Source organism: Mastigoproctus giganteus, chromosome 6, assembly GCF_048544385.1.
Source record: "Mastigoproctus giganteus isolate SK-2022 chromosome 6, ASM4854438v1, whole genome shotgun sequence".
In the NCBI taxonomy this organism is placed as follows: Eukaryota; Metazoa; Arthropoda; class Arachnida; order Uropygi; family Thelyphonidae; genus Mastigoproctus; species Mastigoproctus giganteus.
The window spans coordinates 169,491,983-169,513,087 of record NC_143580.1 but is presented as its reverse complement, the minus strand read 5'-3'; the positions used below and the strand labels follow the sequence as shown (position 1 = coordinate 169,513,087).

The 21,105-nt window shown below is 36.3% G+C and overlaps 1 protein-coding gene across 1 annotated transcript in view; it reads left to right on the top strand.

Moving 5' to 3' along the window:
- The window catches only part of LOC150084741 (uncharacterized), a gene marked incomplete at its 5' end in the record, with an annotated part of 120,705 nt that overhangs the window by 85,547 nt on the left and 14,053 nt on the right, over positions 1–21,105 (top strand). The window contains one exon of the mRNA XM_090376343.1: positions 14,781–14,916. Coding sequence (XP_090232469.1) covers positions 14,781–14,916 — 136 coding nt within the window. The remainder of the gene's footprint in view (positions 1–14,780; positions 14,917–21,105) is intronic.

The following is a 21,105-nucleotide window of genomic DNA, read 5'->3' as shown; positions in this document are numbered from 1 at the left end:
AGGAGATCATTGTCACTTAACTGTTCTGAATGTGAATTCAGTGATTCTTGAATGTTAGCCATATCCAAGCCTTTGAAACCAAGGTCATTACGAATATTAGTTATGTCTTCAATAACTTTTTGAACTGCATCTTTGAAGCCAGTAAAATCATTTGTGTAATGGGGTAAAAGATGCTTCCCAACTGCTCTTATATTGCTGGCTGTATCGCTCTTATATTGCTCACTTATTCCCATGCTGCCTGAATGTTTTCAATGGCCACTCGTATGTTATATTTTTTCCAAAATTCTGGTACAGAAATTGCATTGTCTCCTGTTGTAGCTTCAAGCGCCTATGCAAATGTTCTAAGGAGATAGTAAGCCTTGAAAGTTGCAATCGTCCCTTGGTCCATGGATTGCAATAACGAAGTTGTATTTGCCAGTAAAAAACAACTTTCACATTTTCATTTAAGTCACCAAGTGCAGAAGGATGTCCAGGTGCATTATCTAAAAGTAACAGAGCTTTAAAAGTAAGATTATTTTTCTTGCAATAGGCTTCAACTGTTGGACAGAAATGAGATATAAACGAGTCTTCAAATAGGACTTTGGTCATCTATGCTTTTTTATTTGAACACAAAATGACTGGAAGAGTTCGATGGCTGTATCCTTTTAAAGTTCCAGGATTTTGTGTATGGTACACAAGCATAGGCTTCAATTTAAAATCACTTTCAATGTTACCTCCTAATAAAAGTGTTAGTTGATCTTTTGAGACTTTATACCCAGGTTGTGATGCTTCATTTGCAGCCAAATAAGTTTTAATTGACATCCGTTTCCAAAATAGGCCAGTTTTGTTTGCATTAAATATTTGCCAATCATCGTATTCACCATCCTGAATGATTTCCTGCAATTCTGCAGGAAATTTGGCTGCAGCATCTTCATCAGCACTAGCAGCTTCCCCTGTTACTTTTTTACCTTACAATAAAGATCATATTTATTTATTATGCAGTCCTGCTCGATTTTTGAAATGTTCAAACCACCTTGAACTAGCAACAAACGTTTGTCTCCCCTTGATATTTTGTTTCCTTGAGCTTAGTAAAAATGTTAATAGCATTGCTCTGAATATTGTTCTTAGATAATGGAATTCTTTTTTGATTGCAATCTTCTATCCAAATTGATAAAAAACTTCATTTCAATCATTATTGGAGTTCTGGTTCTGGTATTTTGTAAAACAAAAAAAGTTGAAACTTTACCTTTCTCTTTATATTCATCCTTGCAACTCAAGATAGTTTGTATGGTAGACTCACTGTATCCTAGATCTCTTATGATTTTCGCATGGTTTGCACCACGTTCATGTTTTTTAATAACTTTGTTTTTCATCTAAAATAACAACGTCAAGTTTTTTTTATTGCAATCACGTTGTTTTTTACTCTTTCTTTTATCTATAATTAACAGGAATAGAAAATTGAATTTTTAAATTCGTCTGCACGTGACTTTATTAGCAGGAGACAAACAAGTAACATGTCTACTTCCGATGGTTGATGGAACACACTAAGGCGGGCAAACGCTTGTTTATTAGCCATCAGACGCTTAGCGCAGGATTCGAATCTTTTTCAACTATAGCATAAATAAGATTGTGTGTGTGTGTGTGTGTGTGTGTGTGTGTGTGTGTTTCAAGGCCATACCAAATTATTTTTCAGATTGAATTACAAATCTTCCATTAAAGTTGTAGCTGATTGTTACAATTACTTAAAAACACAGTTTACATGAATGGCAGCATGAAAATAGATTTTAAAATCATAGGAGGAAATGGCGCCTGTTAGCCTGTGTCTGATTCTGGCTTTAACAAAGCTGAAATTCTCTATAATCCAGAACCAGAGGTTAATGAACTTTTGTAATTTTTTTTAAAAATTCATGTTTGGTCTAAAGGTCTTCTAAATAAGCTTCCATCTTATGGTTTTCCAACTGTTTTTTGTAATTGGGTATTCAGTTTTCTCACTGCAGGTGCTGGCTCTCTGTCTTTTAACTTCTCCACTAATGCTGTTTTTTCCCAAGTTTCAGTTCTTTTCCCGACTCTTTTCCTCTTGTATATTAATGATCTTCTTCCATTGATCGGAAATCCTATCAATAGTCTTGCCAATGATAGCACATTGCATTCCACCTTCCAGTTTGAAAAACCTTGACCACAAAAACAGCTTCAACTTCTTTAATATTGGCTACCAATACCTTAAATTCTGATCTCCAGTGGGGCAAAGATAACTTACTTGATTTCAGTCCTTCTAAAATTTGGTTTGTCTTATATCTTGCAAAAAGAATTCTTTTACTCCTATGCTTATCTTCGATGACACTCTGATTTTTAGGCATGATCATATATCTCTATTGGGGATTACCCTGACTTCTAATCTCTCTTGGCATATTCACATTACAAATATTGCTTCCTCTGCATTTGAAAAACTGTTTTCTCCTTTGCTCTCGGTGTTACTTTTCTTTGAAACAGCTGCTCACTCTGTACAAATCATAAATTCACCCTACCACGGAATATTGTTCCCACAACTGGGGCAGTGCTCCCAAAACCTCTCTCAGGCTTCTAGATTCCATTCAAAAGAGGGCAGTTAGGTTAATTAATGACTCATCTGTAACAAAGTCTCTCCATGCTCTGCATCATAGACATTCTGTTTCTGTTGGCTCCCCTTTCTGTAGATACTTCCATGGGGACTGTTCTTCTGAATTGGCCTCTGTATTTCCCACTCTCTCTCTCTCTCTCTCTCTCTCTCTCTCTTCCAAAGTAATCTGAACCTATGCCACAACAAGTCAACATCCTTTTATTGTCCAACTTCAAACTCACAGAACCAACTTTTTTTCTTCCTCAATTATTCATTCAACTTCCATTTTCTGAAACAGCCTTCCTTCATGTGTATTTCCTGAAAATTAGAATCTACAGAAGTTCAAGTCTAATGTGAACAAGTATTTTCTTTCATCTTCTCAACCTTTAACCCATGCATGGTACTAAGTACTATAGGTTCTAATACCTCTTGTGTTTGGGGGTTTCATAAAAAAAAAAAAAAAAAATCAGATTTCAGTTTTTTTGAAATAGTTTTATTCTACTATTGGGCAAACAAGCCAAAATAAAGACATATTAATACTTAAAAGCATTCAAAGCTTCCATTTTTTTCTAAATTTTCGAAATTTTGAAAGAGTTTTAAGAAACAACCCTCCCAGGTCTCGTGCATTGCTTATAAAGTATTATTTCTTAGTTTGCTAAGAAAATTAAAAATAGTATCTTGGGGAGTGGGGCTGTTGACATAAATGTGTGAACTAATTTGGCTTTATCTTCTTTCTTGTGATGAACTTCATTCTTCAAAAGAAAATGAAACAAATATTAATTTTTTTTAAAAATGAAGCTGTTTTATTTTGTTTATTTCAGACATTCCATCTGAACAGTCTGTGCACTTTTGCATAGACTGTTTTGATCACTGTAAAGGCACATTATCTTCTCTTTCACTGAATTCACCTTTAAAATTTTCTTTATCTTTTTTAGTTTGTCCATCCCAATGTTATAGTGATTTCATGTTTGTCACCCATTGGTAGAGGTGTGGGTTTGAATTTTGTTGACCCCACCTCCTTTCAGTCCAGACTGCATCCTGGATTAAGGAATTCAGTTGCATTGAAAGGTGGGAGATATTCATATCCCCCCACCTTTCAATTGAGATATTTAAAGCTTTGAATGGATTGAGAAAACTCAGTGCTGATGGGATTCTTCCTCTTGCTCAGGCTATGCACATGAGATGGCATAAATTCAAATTGAAGGATGGTTGCAGAATAGATATGTGGATGTTTCCTTCAGCCAACAGGTGGTTGATTGCTGGAACTACTTCTATCCATTGTGGAAGTGGATAGTTCAGGAAAGGACTAGGCAAACTATTGGATGGGAGAAGAGATAGGTGATATGGGAAGGTTTTTTGTCTTTTTTTAATGATGCTGTATAAGCTTGTTTTCTTGCATGATTTCCCACTACTAATATTAATATCAGACCTAGCAGATTAGAGAGTGGCAAGTTATTAATGACTTTTTATGTCTGAAGTATTAAAGAAAATATTCTGATAAAACACTACCACAAGCATTGGCGGGGGAAAACAGATTTGTTACAAAATGATCTTCAAATCTACCCAAATGCTAAAACCATGCTAATGGATCAGGAGACAGGGAGTAACCAGCCCTAAAATATAAAATATTTTTATGATAGACCAGGCAGTTTGGCTTTAATTTAGTTTTCTCAAAACAAGATAAATACTAGGGCACCAGAAATAAGTACACAGCAAAATTAGTAAATCAGTAGGTCTGAAGTAATGGCCACCAAAATAAAAAAATATGCAGTTGCAGAAAAGTTAAAGATTATTGAAAGAGTTGAGTGGCATAACAAAATGCAGTATATTTTGCAATTGTGGAATTCCAGAAGGAGCCATCCACATTTCGATGAAAGAGGAAGAAAATTTGTGTTCATTCGTAGACTCTGTAGAAAATGAAATAGGCCTCCACAGAAAGAAAACTAGAATGTGAAAACAGTGATGTGGACCAATGCCTATACAAGTGGTTTCTACAGAAGTGTAGTGCAGGATTGCTGAGAAATGTGGTAATTTTGAAAGCATAGGCACTTAAATTTCATAAGCTACTTGGTGAAGGTGATGACACATTTAAAGCTTCTGAAGGGTGCCTTTGCAGATGGAGGGCTTACCATGGGATATCCCAGGTTAGACTTATAGGTGAATCTGCATTTGGTGACATTACCACAGCAGAATCAGCATTCCTGAATTTCTGCATAATGTGAGTCAAGATGGTGAATTCACAGATGAACAGTTGTACAACTATGATAAAACAGCGCTGTACTGTAAACTTCTCCCTGACAGGTCACTGGATATTAAAAAGGCACTCAACAAAGTGGATATGAAAACTAACAAAGAATTACTAAGTTACTGTGCATAAACAAGACTGGAAATCACAAGTTAAAACCATTGTGCATCAGTAAAAGTCCCAAGTGCTTTAAGCACGTCAGCATGAAATCTCTACCTGTAATTTATAAAAATAGTTTTAATGCTTGGATGACAAGTGATATTTTTGCTTCATGCTCTGAAAGTGAGTTCATATCAATGGTGAGATCTCATTTTCTTTACAAAAAAACTTAAAGAAAAGGCTCTGTTACTGTTGGGCTGCCCAGCCCATCCTTTGGCTGATGCCCTGAAATTGAAAAATGGCAAGATCAGAGTTACATTTCTGTCAAGGAACTCAGCTGTACTAATTCAACCCACAGATCAGCATTATTCGAGCTTACAAAACCTGCTATCATGGTGAGCTACTTGCTGGTGTTGTGAACTCAGAAATTCAAGTTCTAGAATTCTGAAAGCATTAACACTGAAAGACATTGCATACAGTATTGGATTGGTGTGAGAGAAAGTAAACTCAATAGCAATTGAAAGCTGCTGGAAAAAATGTATTGGAAGAATCACCAATAATAACCTTGAATTAGCAGCATTTTAAAACAAGTAGCAGAACCTGCTTGTAACATACTTGGTGGCAGTCTTGGAGCAAATGGCCTGGCTGATTGGATTGAGGTGGATGCATAAGCTCCAGATGCGCATTACCTTAGCGAGGAATAAATTGCAGCCTCTGTGAATAGTGGAAAGACGATTGACAAACAGCAGGCCAGCGACATAGGGAGTGACTCAGAATATAATGTGAATGACTTGTGTAAGGAAAAAGAAATAGAAATTAACTAAGTGCTTAAAAACATTAATGTGGTGGTATAGTTAGGACATCAGAGTGATAGTGGACATCTTCATTTATTGTATCTGACCACTATTAAGAATTATGTGCTGAAAAAGTACTGTCATCGGTTCAGGCAAAACTAAATTACATGACTATTTCAAAACATTATTTATGAGTATTTAGAGTATATATGTTAAAAAAAAACCAGGGAGAAAATGATAAAAAAATTTTTGGCTATAATATGTTTCACTTATAACAGGCATTAAAGTTGTCACCTGACACCTGCATTATATTGAGGTTCGACAGCATTTTTCTTTTCTTAAAAGTGGTGAAAGCTGTGTATGCTTAATTTGAATTATGGTCACTGTGGATTTTTTTTTTTTTAATGTAGAGCACATGCTTATGAGAAAATCTTGCATTCAGTTTGTCATTCCATTAGCATTGGATGTAACTTAATAATCAAGCATGTGACTGGCATTATTTAGTTTTATCTATTTAATGATGTGTTTTTCCAAAACTTATATTTGGCAAAATAAACAGTCTTAAAATAAGCAAATTGGTCCTTTTTTTACAGTCTGAATAAATGTTATTAAAACAGATAGCCTTGCTTAGGGGAAAAAAAATGACTGTTCAAAAACTGTTGTTGACTTCTGACATTTTCAGCAATTAGATGAGATGCAATCATTACCAGAGTCCCAATTTTGTGGCAGAGAAACACAGAACAGGAATGACTTGCAATATTAAACACTTTTGGAGGACTTAAACCAATTGGTTATGAGAATATGCTTTGCATATACTTTCAGGCAAGGAGATCAGGTAATATCACAAATTTCTATTGCTCTCTCTCCCTCAGTAACTCTCCCCTAAAGGAGATACTTAAGAACACAATGAGTAAAAGACTTCCTCTAAGATTGTACTTTGATTGTACTTTGTTTACACTACACCGTATTGAGATTGGAAAAATTTTTAGAGGCATTTACAAAAATAAGGTTATGAGAGGTGGTCAGCAAGTAAGTTTACATCATCATCATTCTACTCTTCCATTTGGCACGGGTTGAGTCCCTATTTAGATATCGTCCTCCATTGTTGTCGATCTCTTGAATCTTACATCATTTGTTGATAGCTTTGAAAGCTTGTTTTCCTTTAGGCATTGCAGCCATCCTCTTTTGGGTCTTGCTGGTGGTCTCTTATCTCCAATTCTTCCTGTCAGTACTACGTTAGGCAGCCTGTGTTGTTTCATCTGGTTCACATGTCCAAACCACTGAAGTTGTTTTATGTAGATCTGCTCTATTATTCTGCATTCAAAATTTAAATCTCTCCTTGTTCGTTAGTTTTATGTTCTCTCCAGTTTGTTTTATTGATTTTTCTTAGACATCTCATTTCAAATGCCATTAATTTTTGCCTTTCTTTCTTATTTATTCTCCAATTCTCTGATTCATAAGTTGCTGTTTCATATAGTTTAATTTTTAGACTTTGAGATTTTATTGCTCTTCCATATGATTTTCAGTTTGTTCATGTTTGTCCATCCGATGTTCAGTCTGCGATTAATTTGGTCGATATTACTTAGGTTTCTGGTTATTAGAGCGACCAGGTATACAAATTTTTGTACTTGTTCTACTTGTTGATTTTGGATGTTTATGTCTTCTATGTTTTTTACAATTTGCATTACTTTGGTTTTATTTATATTAATATTAATTCCATAATTGTTTCTTGCTTTATCGATGTTTGTTAATATTTCTTTTAGTTGTTGTTTGGTTTCTGTTAAAATTACAATATCATCTGCATATTTTATGTGGTTTTATATTTTTTCCATTTATTATTGTGCCTCTGTTTTCTTCAGTTGATTTCATTAGTTTTAGGTAAATATTAAATAGATATGGAGATAAAAGGGCATCCCTGCATGATCCCTTTCTCTATTTCAAATTACTTTGTTTTAAGTTTGAATTTTACTATTGCTTTTGTATTTTTGTAGAAATTTTTTACAAACATGATTATTTCATAATCAAGTGACATTTTTTTGTAGTTGCTTCATTAAATTTTCTCTGTTTACAGAGTCAAGTCAAATGCCTGCTTGAAATCGATGAAGCACAGATAAAGAGGTTTCTTCTTTTTCCAATATTTTCCTGCAGTGATGTTTAGTGTGAATATTTGGTCTATTGTTGATCTGTCTTTTCTAAATCCTGCTTGTTCTTCCCCTATTGTTTCTTCACATATTTTAAGTATCCTATTTTGTAAGATCCTTATAAATATTATATATATATGGTTTAAAAGGGTAATGGGTCTATAATTCTGACAATTTTCTTTATCTCCTTGTTCGTTAGAACAAGGAGATAAAGAAAATTGCCATATAGGTACTATTATTAATTGTCATATAGGTACTATTATTCCACTTTTCCAGTCTTCTGGTATATCACCTGTAAATAAAATTAGATTAAACAATTGTGCGGGGTGTTTTAACATTGCATCGCCTCCAAATTTCCATAGTTCTGCTTGGATGCTATCATTATTTCCGGGTGCCTTGTCATTCTTCATTTGGCTAATTGCTTTCTGAACTTTTTTTTTTTTTTATGAAAACCTCCAAACATAAGAGGTATTAGAACCTATAGTACTTGGTACCGTGCTTGGGTTGGAGGTTGAGAAGATGAAAGAGGGTATTTGTTGACATTAGACTTCTGTAGACTGTAATTTTAAGGAAATATGTACGAAGGAAGGTTGTTCCAGAAAACAGCAACTGAATGAATAAACAAGGAAGATGAAAAGTTGGTTCTGTGAGTTTGAAGTTGGACAGTAAATGGATGTCGGCTGGTGGCAGCACGTGTTCGGACTGTTTTGAAAGAGAGAGAACAGGAATAATAGAAGCCAATTCAGAATAAAACTGCCCATGGAAGTATCTGTAGAAAAGGCATGCAGCAGAAACAGTACTTCTATGAGACAGCGAGTGGAGAGACTCTATTAGAGAGGAGTCATTAATTAACCTAACTGCCCTCTTCTGAATGGAATCTAGAAGTGTGAGAGAGGTTTTGGGGGCACCGCCCCAGATGTGGGAACAATATTCCATGGTAGAGCGGATTTGCGATTTGTACAGAGTGAACAGCTGTTTGGAAGAAAAGTAATGCCGAGAACGAAGGAGAAAACAAAGTTTTTTAGATGCAGAGGAAGCAATATTTGTAATGTGCTGGTGCCAAGAGAGATTAGAAGTCAGGGTAATCCCCAAAAGAGATATATCAACTTACCTAGAAATTGGAATGTCATCAAAGGTAAGCATAGGAGCAGAAGAATCCTTTTTCTGAGATATAAGACAAGACTGAGTTTTAGAAGGATTGAAATCAACTAAGTTTTCTTTGCCCCACTGGAGAATTACCCGGAGATCGGCATTTAAGGAATTGGTAGCAGATATTCGAGAAGTTGAAGCTGATTGAGCAGGGAAGGGTTTCTCCAAATGGAAAGTGGAATGCAATGCGCTATCATCGGCAAAAACTATGGATAGGATTTCCAGTCAATGGAAGAAGGTCATTAATATACAAGAGTAAAAGAGTGGGGGAAAGAACTGAACCTTGGGGGACACCAGCATTAGTGGAGAAGTTAGAAGGCAGAGAGCCATCTACCATCACCCTCAGTGAGCGATCAGAGAGAAAACAGTTGGTTTGCCAACTGTTTTTTGTAATCGATTACAAAAAACAGTTGGCAAACCATAAGATTAAAGTTTGTTTAGAAGACCTTTAAGCCAAACATGATCGAAAGCCTTTGAGATATCAAGAGCAACTGCTTGTTTCACCAAACTTTTCCATTTCATTTGTCCATAAATGGGTAACATAAGCCAGAATATCACCAGTGGATCGACACCGACAGACTCCATACTGGCGATCATTGTCAGTCAGAAGGTTTTTAGGTAGTTTAAGAGTTGCCGGTTAATTGATTTCTCTGTTACTTTAGAAAGAGTAGAAGTATTGCAATAGGATGATAATTGGATGGGAGGGATTTGTCACCTTTCTTAGGAACTGGCTGGATATGAGTAAATTTCCAAGCAGAAGGAAAAACACCTGTGGAATAAGAAAGTGAAAAAGGCGGCAAAGAACAGGAGTAGGTTCAGGAGCACAGGTTTTGAGAAAAAGTGGAGAAATACCATCAGGACATGGAGCTTTCTTAGCATCAAGATTCGGCAAAATCCTTCTGACATCCATTTTGAAGGAAGACCACAGGAGGCATTGAATAGAGTGTGTTGGGGATGGTGGGAGGTGTTTTACCAAGATCATTAATACACGAGTTGGAAAAAAATGGGATGCTAGCAGGTCATCTTTATCCTTGGCTGAAGTGACAACAGAACCATCTGGTTTTGACAGAGGTGGGAACAAAGGCGCCTCCGTAGCCAGGTGGGAAGGAGCAGCAGTGCATAGCACATGCTTCTTGATTAGACCGGGGTTCGAGCCCGTCACCACCAAATACGGAGGATGCGGAAAGGTCAGGGAATAACCACCGCACCGGAGCAATATGGCCTTAGTTGCTAATGCTACTAAAAAAAAAAAAAAAAAAAAAAAAAAAAAAAGGTGGGAACAAAGATGGGCAAAAGTTGCGGCCAATAGCTTTGGCAAGAGACCTGAATGCTCGGCTCCCATTTGGGCAAGAAGCAAGTTTTCTACTCTTAGCCTGTTCAAAATCTAGTTTGGACTGATTAATAACTGCTTTACAATTGTTGCGAGCTTTGGTGTAGGCAGAAAATTAAACTGAAGAATTGGAAACAAGCCAATTACGATATGCAACATTCTTCTCTTAAACAGCCTTAGTACGTTTATTGGTAAACCAAGGTTTAGATAAAGGACGAGATTTTAAAGTGGAGTGTGGAATAAAGGATTCCATTCCTACAAGAATAATTTCACTGACACGATCTGAGCAAACATTGACATCAGAAGTTTTGAAACAGTAATCCAACCAAGGAAAAGAAGAAAAGAAATCTCGCAGGTCATCTCATTTTGCATTCTTGTAATGCCAAACAACACAAGGTTGGGAATAGCCATGAGATAAAGGCTCCATTGGAGACGAGACAATCACCATGTTGTGATCTAAGGTGCCTAAAGGACCACTCACTTCAACCATATACTTAGAAGGGTTGTTTGTGAGAAAAAGATCAAGCGTGTTGGCTGAATGGTTAGGATTGTCCGGTATTCTTGTAGGTAAATGAACAATCTGTGCAAGGTCATTATTAATTGCAAAAGTCTCAGCATCTCGACCAGCTGGGTCAGTGTGACTAGAAAACGGAAGCCAGCTGGAGTTGTGAACATTAAAATCACCAAGGAAAATTACCTTACTGTTAGGAAAGTTGGACTGGAGAAAGTCAAGTTGCAAAGAGAGGAAGTCAAAGAGCTCCAAGTGATTAGTGGAGTTGGGAGAATGGTAGAGACAACAGATGAATTTGACACAATGAGGTAGAGAGATTTTAAGCCAGAGAAGATCGAAGAGAGGAGATTCCAAATTACCAAGTCTCTGACAGCGAATATCAGAATGGACATATGCACAAGTACAACCTTTGAGGCTAAATGAATCATACGGCGAATAATTTGGGCAGCTGAGATGAGCAGTGGTTGAATCAATCGATAACTGAGATTCTGTCAGAAAAACGTACGTGGGGCTTGGCAGACTGCAAGTGGAAATGGATATTGTTGAGATTAGAATTGAGACCACGTATATTTGTGAAATGAACTAGAAAGTGTTTGGGAGGTTTAGATCTTTTCGCAGATATGCTTACTCTATTAGTTTGACAATTCGTGGTGTATTCAATAGTAAGAAAAAGTGGGGGGGGGACATGCTGTGTGAAGTAATGAAATTTTTGGATATGGCGTACACATGGTAAGAATATACCCAGATCTTTGACATATCATGGCCTCGATGATCCCCCCCCCCACATACACACTACTCAGACTCCCTCCAGTCACTGTCTGGCAGAGTAGAGGTAGCAAGATGCACTAGCTGATCCTGAAGCCTCCTAAAGAGTTAGCAATAGGTTCGGTCCGTTGTACTAACTAGCAGCCGGCCTGCGAACACCGTACCCTCGAAAGATTGGATCTTGCCATGATGAGGAAGATTGGATCTCGCCATGATGTTCATCATAACCTCAAACGTCATCAGTCATACCGCATGATGGAAGAGATGGGGAAGGGTTGACCAGAACTTAGCTCTGGAGACTAAACATGGGTTCCACCACTTCAAGCCTCCAATAACAAAGTGGTGGTATTGCACCGGTTGATGAAAGTCATCTACCACCTAGTATTGCCTGGTAACACAGAGGGGCAGCATTCCTCCATGTGATGTGGGTGCCACACCTAGACCCCTGCTTATGTTTTGTTAAAACCTGGATGGTCACCCACAGTGCTTGTGCATGAAAGTTATACCCAGAATTACTAACAGTCCCACCATTGTGAAGGTGCAAGCAGAGAATTTGGCATCACAGACCGCCCGGACTTTGCTGAAATTGGGTTCACTTGACTTGAATGTCACCCGAATATCAGTTCCATCAGCGTTTTAGACTCCCAGGTAGCAAGTACAGCTTGTCTGGCATATATGTGAGAGAATGTCTGTGATAACTTCAAGGACTCTATCTCTTCTATTATTGTTTTTTTTCTTTCCCCTTTGAACAGGGTTTGTAATATTCTTTCCATATTTTTTAAAATTTCTTGCATGTTTCCTGTTTTTATATTGTTTTTCATCGTCAGTGTTTTCGGGATGTTTATTTTAGATAGTTCCTTTATTATCCGGTAAGTTGTTTTAGAGTTGTCTTTATTTGCCTCTTCGGACTGCTTTGCTTTGCCTTCCAACCATTACCCTTTAGCAGCTTTACCTAGGTTGTCTATTTTGTTTTTTTAGGGTTTTATATTTTTTCCTTTTTTCTTGACTATTTTCTTTGTTTAGGAGATTTTTCATTTGTCTTTTTTCTGTCCATACATCTGAAATTTCTGCTGTAATCCAAGGATTATTTGGTTTTGTACCCAAGGTTTCTAAGGCTGCATCTTTAGTCATTTGTTTAGTTTTCTCCCATATATTTTCCATAGATGATTAATAGTTTATATCTTTTAATTTTTCTTGTAGTGTTTCCCATAAATTTCCTTTATTTTGTCTTCTTCAAATCGTGATATATTTAATGTTGCTCTATTGTTCTTTGGCTTTGTATTTTTAAATTTCCATTTAATTTTTGCTGCTAGCAGTTCATGGTCGGTATCAAAATCTGTACTTCTAAGTGTTTTAACATTTTGAATGAATGATTTCCAGTTGTTATTTATTAAAATGTAGTAGATGCAGTTTTTTGTATTTCCTTCTGGTGATGTCCATGTATACTTATGTTCAGATCTGTGGTGGAACAGTGTGTTGATGATGAATAGTTTATTCTCTTTGCAGAAGTTCAAGAGTTCTCCTCCTCGCTCATTTCTGTTTCCTATCCCAAACTTTCCTAATACATTGCTAAAGTCTGTCGAAAAGCCTCCAGCTTTTGCATTACAGTCTCCCATTATTATTAAAATATCTTTTTTGTTTGTGTTATCTATGGTTTCTTGTGGGTCTGAATAGAAGGCAACTGTCTCTGTATCATCATGTGAGGAGTTTGGGGAGTCGGTTGCTTTCATATTTACTATGTATGTTATCCTTCTCTGTGTATGTTATCTTTTCTCCCTGTGTAAAATATTCTTCCTTCTGTCATATCCAATGTTCCTTCTTCTGTCCTATGTGTCTCTGACATTCCTACAATATCCCATTTGATCTTTTTCAGTTCTTCTACCAATTTTATTTTCCCGGGCTTGTAAAGCTATCTTACATTTAGCGTTGAGAGATACATTTGAGTTTTGGCTGACCATATGCCTTTCTTCTGTAAGTTTACAAGATGTTTTTATAATTTTGCAGCTAAATGACCCACACCTATGTTTGTTATGCCAGGGAAGGGTTTGTTAATCATTTATAATACTGTACCTCGATTTACTTGCTGTCTACTGCACATTGTGTGTACAAGTTAGTGTAACATGGCATCTTGACTAGAATGGTAGTTTCAGAGTGAAGTTTTTTTCATGCTGTAATGAATTCAAGAAATGTTTTGGTGGCAGAAATTTATTGCCAGCTTGTGGAAGTTTATGGCAAGAATACTTTGAGCTCACAAGGTGCAGCTGAGTGATATGCATAATTTTTCGGCTGAAAAGTCGGTAGCAGATTATGGAAGGAGCAGCAAAGCCATAACAGCAGGAAATGTGATGTGAATTGATGGAAAATGCCATTAACAAGAAGAAGAGGAATACAGTGAGTTAACATCACTTAAATAATTTATGGTCAGTTTAGTCATTTCATATTTTTTTGTGACAGCATAACAGCAGGATTACAATCATTGAAGAAACAAAAAGGGCTTTTCTTGTAAAAAATAAACTTTCAAAATTCTACAAAGATGATAGATATGGAATAATTCCCACTGAGGAAGGGATTTTTTTTAACAATGGCATGAACTGTACAAATTTAAGGCTATTTTCATATTAAAAGTATACATAGTATTATTAATTACATACAGTTTTTTTTTATTAAATTTTATTTTTAAAGTTTACAACTTCTGGAACAGTGGACTACCAAAAAAATAATAATAATTAAAAAAAAAAAAAAGCCCATCACAAAACCTCAAATTTTTTTTTTTTTTTTGATTGAGAGACTAAATCAGCAAGAAATATTTATTTCCAGCTGCACTATAGCAATTTCAAAACAGCCAATTTGATCCAACATATGTATTTTTAGAAAAATGGAAATTTTTACATTTTGCACTTAGTCTGTCAAGTTTTAGGAACTAGAGAAAAAAAATTTGAAAATTACTGAAGAGTGACTGCACACTATAAACATTTAAGATCACTTCATGATTTACTTCAAAGATACTTTTACCATGTAATGATAAATTATATTTTTATTTTCATGTAGAGAAGCATTTATTATTTGATTTTTGCCTTTTTTTTTGTTGATAATCTATATATTTTTTTGAAGTTTGTTATATACATTTGACTTAATTTTCTTTCTCTCCCCCTCTCACCACCAATCCATTAGAAATTGGCATTAAAATGTATCCGAGCACTACGTACCAAGAAGAAAGAAGATAGGGGTCCTTTAACTTGTAAAATATGCAAAAACAAAACTTTTACAGCACAGGCAACTCTAATGTATCATTATCGAAGCCATGCAGGTATCGATTTTAGTTTTGCATTTTTATGTTTTGTAATTTTTATTAATCTGTGAAACATCTATCACAGATTATTAGCAACACAAAGTTTTTCATTATGTTTGACTTTGATATTGTTATAGTCATGGAAATGTGGTTTTTAGCCAGGAATTTAAATATTATATGTGTGCAAGGTCCTTAACAACAACAAAAAAGATCTCTTTGTATTACTGACCTGTAAAGCTGTTCACAGCATTGTAAGTAAAACTGTTAGACTAATTAATGAAAATGCACTTGTTAAAAAATCACTTCTTTGCTTATATGCTTTTAAGAATTTTTAGCATTAATTATGGAAAAATGATTTTTTCTACAACTCTTTGTCCCAAAAGTCCTGCAACTGATTATTAAAAAAAAAAAAAAAAAAAAAAGTTATGGAAGCTACTTATCAACTAGTGGTGCTTTTTTCTCCCTTTTAAACATCAGAAACATCAGAAGTCATGTTGTTAATTCACAACTGTTTAAATGACTGTTTTGAACTGTGGGAACAGGAAGAAGCAAAGGGATAACAATTCTGCCAATTACATTCTATACAAAACAGTGACCTGTCTTTCTGACCAAAAACCATTGGTTAGACAGCACATGTTATCATGCAAGGGGAACTAATTTCTGGATTCCTGCTTCTGAGGGAGGTAGCGACAAATATAAGTGCTGTATGGAATTACATTTGTAAAACTTGATTAACAATTACTTCTGCAGGACAAACTTCTTATGTACAATCCCTTTTGCATCGAAACAGTGATCAGATCAGTGGGGATATTAATATTGTTACTTCATTGAAGGGTCATGCTGGAATCACCAACTTTTCATCTCCAGCAATAATGGAAATAATGAGAGTCATAATGGATCATGGGTGCAATGCGCCTCTGCCCATTATTTGTGGGAGCTCCTTATTATTTTGATCGAATTGTACATTTGTTTTTATATTTCACTGCTCTCTTCTCCCCAGTACTGTATATATAGAAACACAGTCAAGTACTGTTTTTCAGAATTTGCACTTGGGCTCCTGTGCTGCATGCAGTGGAACAGTGGCCCAGGAGTATCTTTTACCACACTTTAGAAAAATAAATAATTATAATAATAAAAAAAAAATTTTTAAATCAGTCCTGGTACTTTTGGAACATACCTTGCATAACAGGTATGTTAGCAAAGGATCCAAACACTAAAGACATCGGCGCCTGCGTAGCCTGCTGGGAAGGAGCAACAGTGCGTAGCACACGCTTCTTGATTAGACCGGGGTTCGAGCCCATCACCACCAAATTCGGAGGATGCGGAAAGGTCAGGGAATGACCACCGCATATTCCCGGAGCAATATGGTCTTAGTTGCTAATGCTCCTAAAAAAAAAAAAAAAAAAACCAAAACAACAAAACTAAAGACATCAGCAGCTCATCATATAGGTTCAAATCTCTGAGAAGGCAGAACCATCTCATTAACTTAATAAAATACATAATTGTGCTGTTTTTGGTAAATTTCATTGAACATCCACTGTCAGTGGAGTTCATTGTCCAAGACCAATATGAAAAGAATATCATAATTAACCAGGCTTTTGATGGATGGAGATATTACTAGATTATGGTTGAATCAGCTTTCTAGACTACCATTTCAGTAAAGTTAGGGATCTCATCATTGGGGAAGTTAAGCATTTGGATATGAACCTTCCTTGTGAATAGGCTCCATGTTATACCATTAACACGATGAGTAGAATAATCATAGAGTAATGATACCCAAAAATAAACTGAAAGCAACAATGGTGGATGGAAAGACCTTTAAATATGCTATATAATGCCATATTTGTTCCCATTTTAACTTGTGCAGTAGTGCGGTGGCTAGTACTATATGCCCCAATAACCGTTTATTTTCTTTCTTCTAGTCTTTTTAACATCTTATGTTAAAAATATAAAAAGGTAAATAGTTTGAGATCATCATTATTATTATTGTTTGTCAGCTTATAGTTTATTTTTTTGTTTATTTAAAAAAAAATTTTTTTTGCTGACAAGCTTATACTTTTTCAGCAAAAGAAAAACCCACCTCATCTGTCCATACCATCTAATAAAATATGTGTAATTCTTTCTCAAATTTATTCAAACTACCCACTTCATTTCCAGATAGTAGTTTTTTCCAGCAATCAGTTACTCTCTAGCTGAAAGCAACATTTTCACATATCTATCCTGCAGCCATCCTTTTACAATTTCAGTTTATGTCCCCTTGTTTGCATTGTCTGAGAAAGAATTAGAATATGTTATAATTAAGTTCACTTAATTCATTTAAAGCCTTAAACACTTAAATCAGGTCTCCTTGCAAGTGCCTGGTTTCCAAGCACTGCAATTTGCAGAACGGAAGTCTTCGGTAATTAGAATACCCCTTTTGTGTTCTTGGTTAATCTACTTGCACTTCACCCATTCCAAGAGATCCACACCTCTCTCTTAAAATGTGGCTTTCAGACCTGTATGCAGTAATCAATATGTGACCTAACCATTGGCTTATATAACAGGATAATCACCTCTTTGTCCCTGCTAGCAAAGTTACTATATAATATTGACAAAACCCCATGAGTTGTTCTGGTAGCCATTTGTTCTACTTAGAGAACTTTGTGTCAGACTAAGATTCCCCTCAGGTCTCTTTTGTTCTCCACCACCTTGAGTGTGGTACCACCTAAATAGTATGTTATTTTAGGATCACTGCTGCTCATATATAGTATTTTGCATTTACCAATGTTAAACTACAGTTGTGACTTCTCAACCCATCTGTGTAATTTTTCTAGGGTCTTCCTTCAGTAATATGCCTTCAGTCCTGTCATTAACACCCTTCCAGCCTTGTATTATCTGCAAATTCAGACAACAAGCTTGATATGTCTTCATCAGTATCATTAATAAATACTGTAAACAATAAAAGGCCCAGCACTGAACCATGCAGGACCACACTAATGTTGATGTTAATCCAATAAGAGCAATGCCTATTTATATTCACCCTCTGGCTTCTGCCCTCAACCATTCCTTTATCCATAGCCATATCTTGCTCCTAATGCTACACAGCTCCAGTTTGTACTAGTGTAGCCTTTCGTGTGGAACAGTATCAAACGCTTTGCTGAAATCTAAATATATGATGTCAAAATTATTATTTGCATCCAGTTCCTTTGTTACTACATCATAGTAGCTAATCAGATTGGTCAGCAGAACCACTCTGCCTTAATGAGCCCATTAATTATTGATTTCTATATAATTCCAGTAGTGTTAAAATGATCCTGCATTTTATAAATAGCCCTCAAATGGTTAAAAGAAAAAAGAAAAGATTGCAAGAAGAGACATAATATGGCAGACTACATGGAATGAATCGATAAGGGTGGACAGATCAGTGTTGAATCAGTTTGGTGTGACAAACACTGGGGAAACAAAATTGAGAGTAGGCACTTGTTATTGGACTAATGACCCTGATGAATATATTAAACAACTGTACAGAGAAATAGTGGGCCAGAAAATCAGATTGTCTTATAATGGGGATTTTAATTTCCCAGATATTGACGGGAATTTGTGGGTTGGTCACTCATACGTTAGCAAGGCTTTTGTGGATTTATTGGATGATTGTTTTCTACAGCAGCATGTTGAGGAAGCAACTAGAGGAAGCACAACGCTTGATCTGATTATCAGTAGTGATTCTTCATGCATTAAGAATCTGCAGATAAGGAACCACTAGGTGGCAGCGAACACAGTGTGCTGAATTGGGATTTACTCAAAGAGGTATCTACTATCCAGGGATAAAGGGAAGGGTTTTTACTTTCGTAAAGGTGACTACGGTGGTTTGAGACAGTTTTTAAATTCTATACAGTGGGACCAACTGATGATGCTACCAACAGCAAATCCAAAATGGGAAGCATTCAGAGAATTAACCTTGGAAGCTACTAGGCTTTTCGTACCAACTAAGAAATATTGTTCAAGGTTTAGGCCTAAGTGGATGTCAGATGAACTAATGAGACATGTGGCAGAGAAGAAAAATGCATGGGATACATATAAATTAGCAGGTGACATGGAAGCCTATGATAGATATAAGCTCGTCTGTAACAAAGTCACAAAGGCGGTTATGCAGGCAAAGGCAGATTACGAGAACTCTTTAGCAAAGTATGCAAAGAAAAACAGCAAAGAGTTCTTTACTTATGTAAACTCTAGAAGGAAGGGAATAAATCAGATTGGTCCACTTGATATCGATGGTTCAACTGTTGATGATCCTGCTCAAGTAACTAACAAGCTAAATGAGTATTTTTCATCTACATTCACACATGTGGAGTTATTCAGGGAGGGGAATGCCAGAGGTGTATTAAACTCTGGCAATGAACTAGATGATTTTGTAATAACTGAGAGCAAAGTGGAGGTGAAATTGTTGAAGATAAACTTAAAGGCACCAGGGGTGGATGGGGTCAATCCAGTTATATTAAAGGAGGCAGCAAAGGAAGTACACAAACCCTTAGCCATAATTATGAGACCATCCTTGGACTCAGGGAAGTTACCCATGGACTGTAGATGTGCAAATGTGACCCCAATTCACAAAGGAGGATCAAAGGGCAACAAGCAATTACAGACCTATTAGTTTAACTGTTGTTCCAGGAAAATTAAAAGTAGATACTGATTAAAAAAACACTGCAGGGTCATCTAGACAAGACTTCAGTTATAGCTCGGGCACAACATGGGTTTGTTAAGGGGAAGTCTTGTCTGACCAATTTGATTGGATACTATGATGTGGTCACAAAGGAACTGGATGCAAAGAATAATTTTGATATCATATACTTGAATCTTAGAAAAGCTTTTGATACTGTTGGACATGGAAGACTGCTGTACAAATTGGAGTAGTGTGGCATTGGAGGCAAATTGCTGCTATGGATAAAGGGATGATTGAGTGGTAGAAGATAGAGAGTGGTAATCAATGGACACTGCTCTTCGTGGACTAATGTTATTAGTGGAGTCTCCCAGAGTTCAGTGGTGGGTCCATTGTTGTTTTCTGTATTTATTAATGATATTGACGATGGTATATCAGGCTTAATGCCTAAGTTTGCAGATGATACAAAGGTTGGCAGAGTTGTTGTTAATGACAGTACGCTTCTGCAACAGGATCTAGAAAAGTTGAGAAGATGAGCTGAGAGGTGGTAACTGAAGTTTACATTGAGAAATGTGAAGCACTGCATGTGGGAAGCAGTAACCGCAGAGTAACCGTATCCACTGTGTGGTACTACACTGACAATGGTAGAGAATGAAAAGGACCTGGGAGTAATTGTGCAGTCAGATATGAAGATTTCTGAGCAGTGCAGACAGTCTGCAAGAGTAGCTCATGGTTTCTTCAGTGATACAGGAATTTTTCTAGCAGGGGTAAGGAGGTGATTATCTCCTTGTATAATGCAATGGTCAGGCCACACCTTAAGTACTGTATACAGGTCTGGTGGCCTCATTTTAAGAAGGATGCAGAGCTGATGGAATGAGTACAGAGAAGGGCAACAAGATTAGTGAATGGAACAAGGGGTTGCTCTTACGAAGAAAGGCTTACGTTTTAAAATTACAGTGTCTGATGACTAGGCACCTGCAAGGCAATCTGATTGAGGTGTATAAAGGCCTTGAATAGATTAGATTGATCATGCTCAATGCTGATGGGATTATTCCTCTTGCTCAAAATAATTGCCTGAGAGGGCATAAATTCACATTGAGAAAAGACAGTTGTAGGATAGATGTGCAGATGTTTTCCTTTATCCAGTGGGTGGTTGATTGCTGGAACAAACTTCCATCTGTCATTGTAGAAGTTGATAGCTTAAATAGATTCAAGGCAGAACTAGACAAACATTTGGAGTGAGTGGATGGGTGAAATGAGAAGTTTTTTTTTTTTTTTTTTTCCTTGGCTGATGCTGTATAAGCTTGCTTTCTTCCATCATATGCCTTTACTAATGCAGATGAAGGAACTCATACCTAGAGTCGAAGTATTTGGGTAAAAATTGAAGTTATTTGTTTGTTATTGAATTTGTTTATTACAGATATAGTTATCTTAATTTCATCGAAAATGAAGAAAAATTGCATTTCTCTAAATGGATGCCAAACCACTCCTTAACTGATATCCATCAAGTATGTTGGGGGGGCAGGTATCCAATTTTGGCAAACCCATTCTGACCCCCAAAATCTTATTCC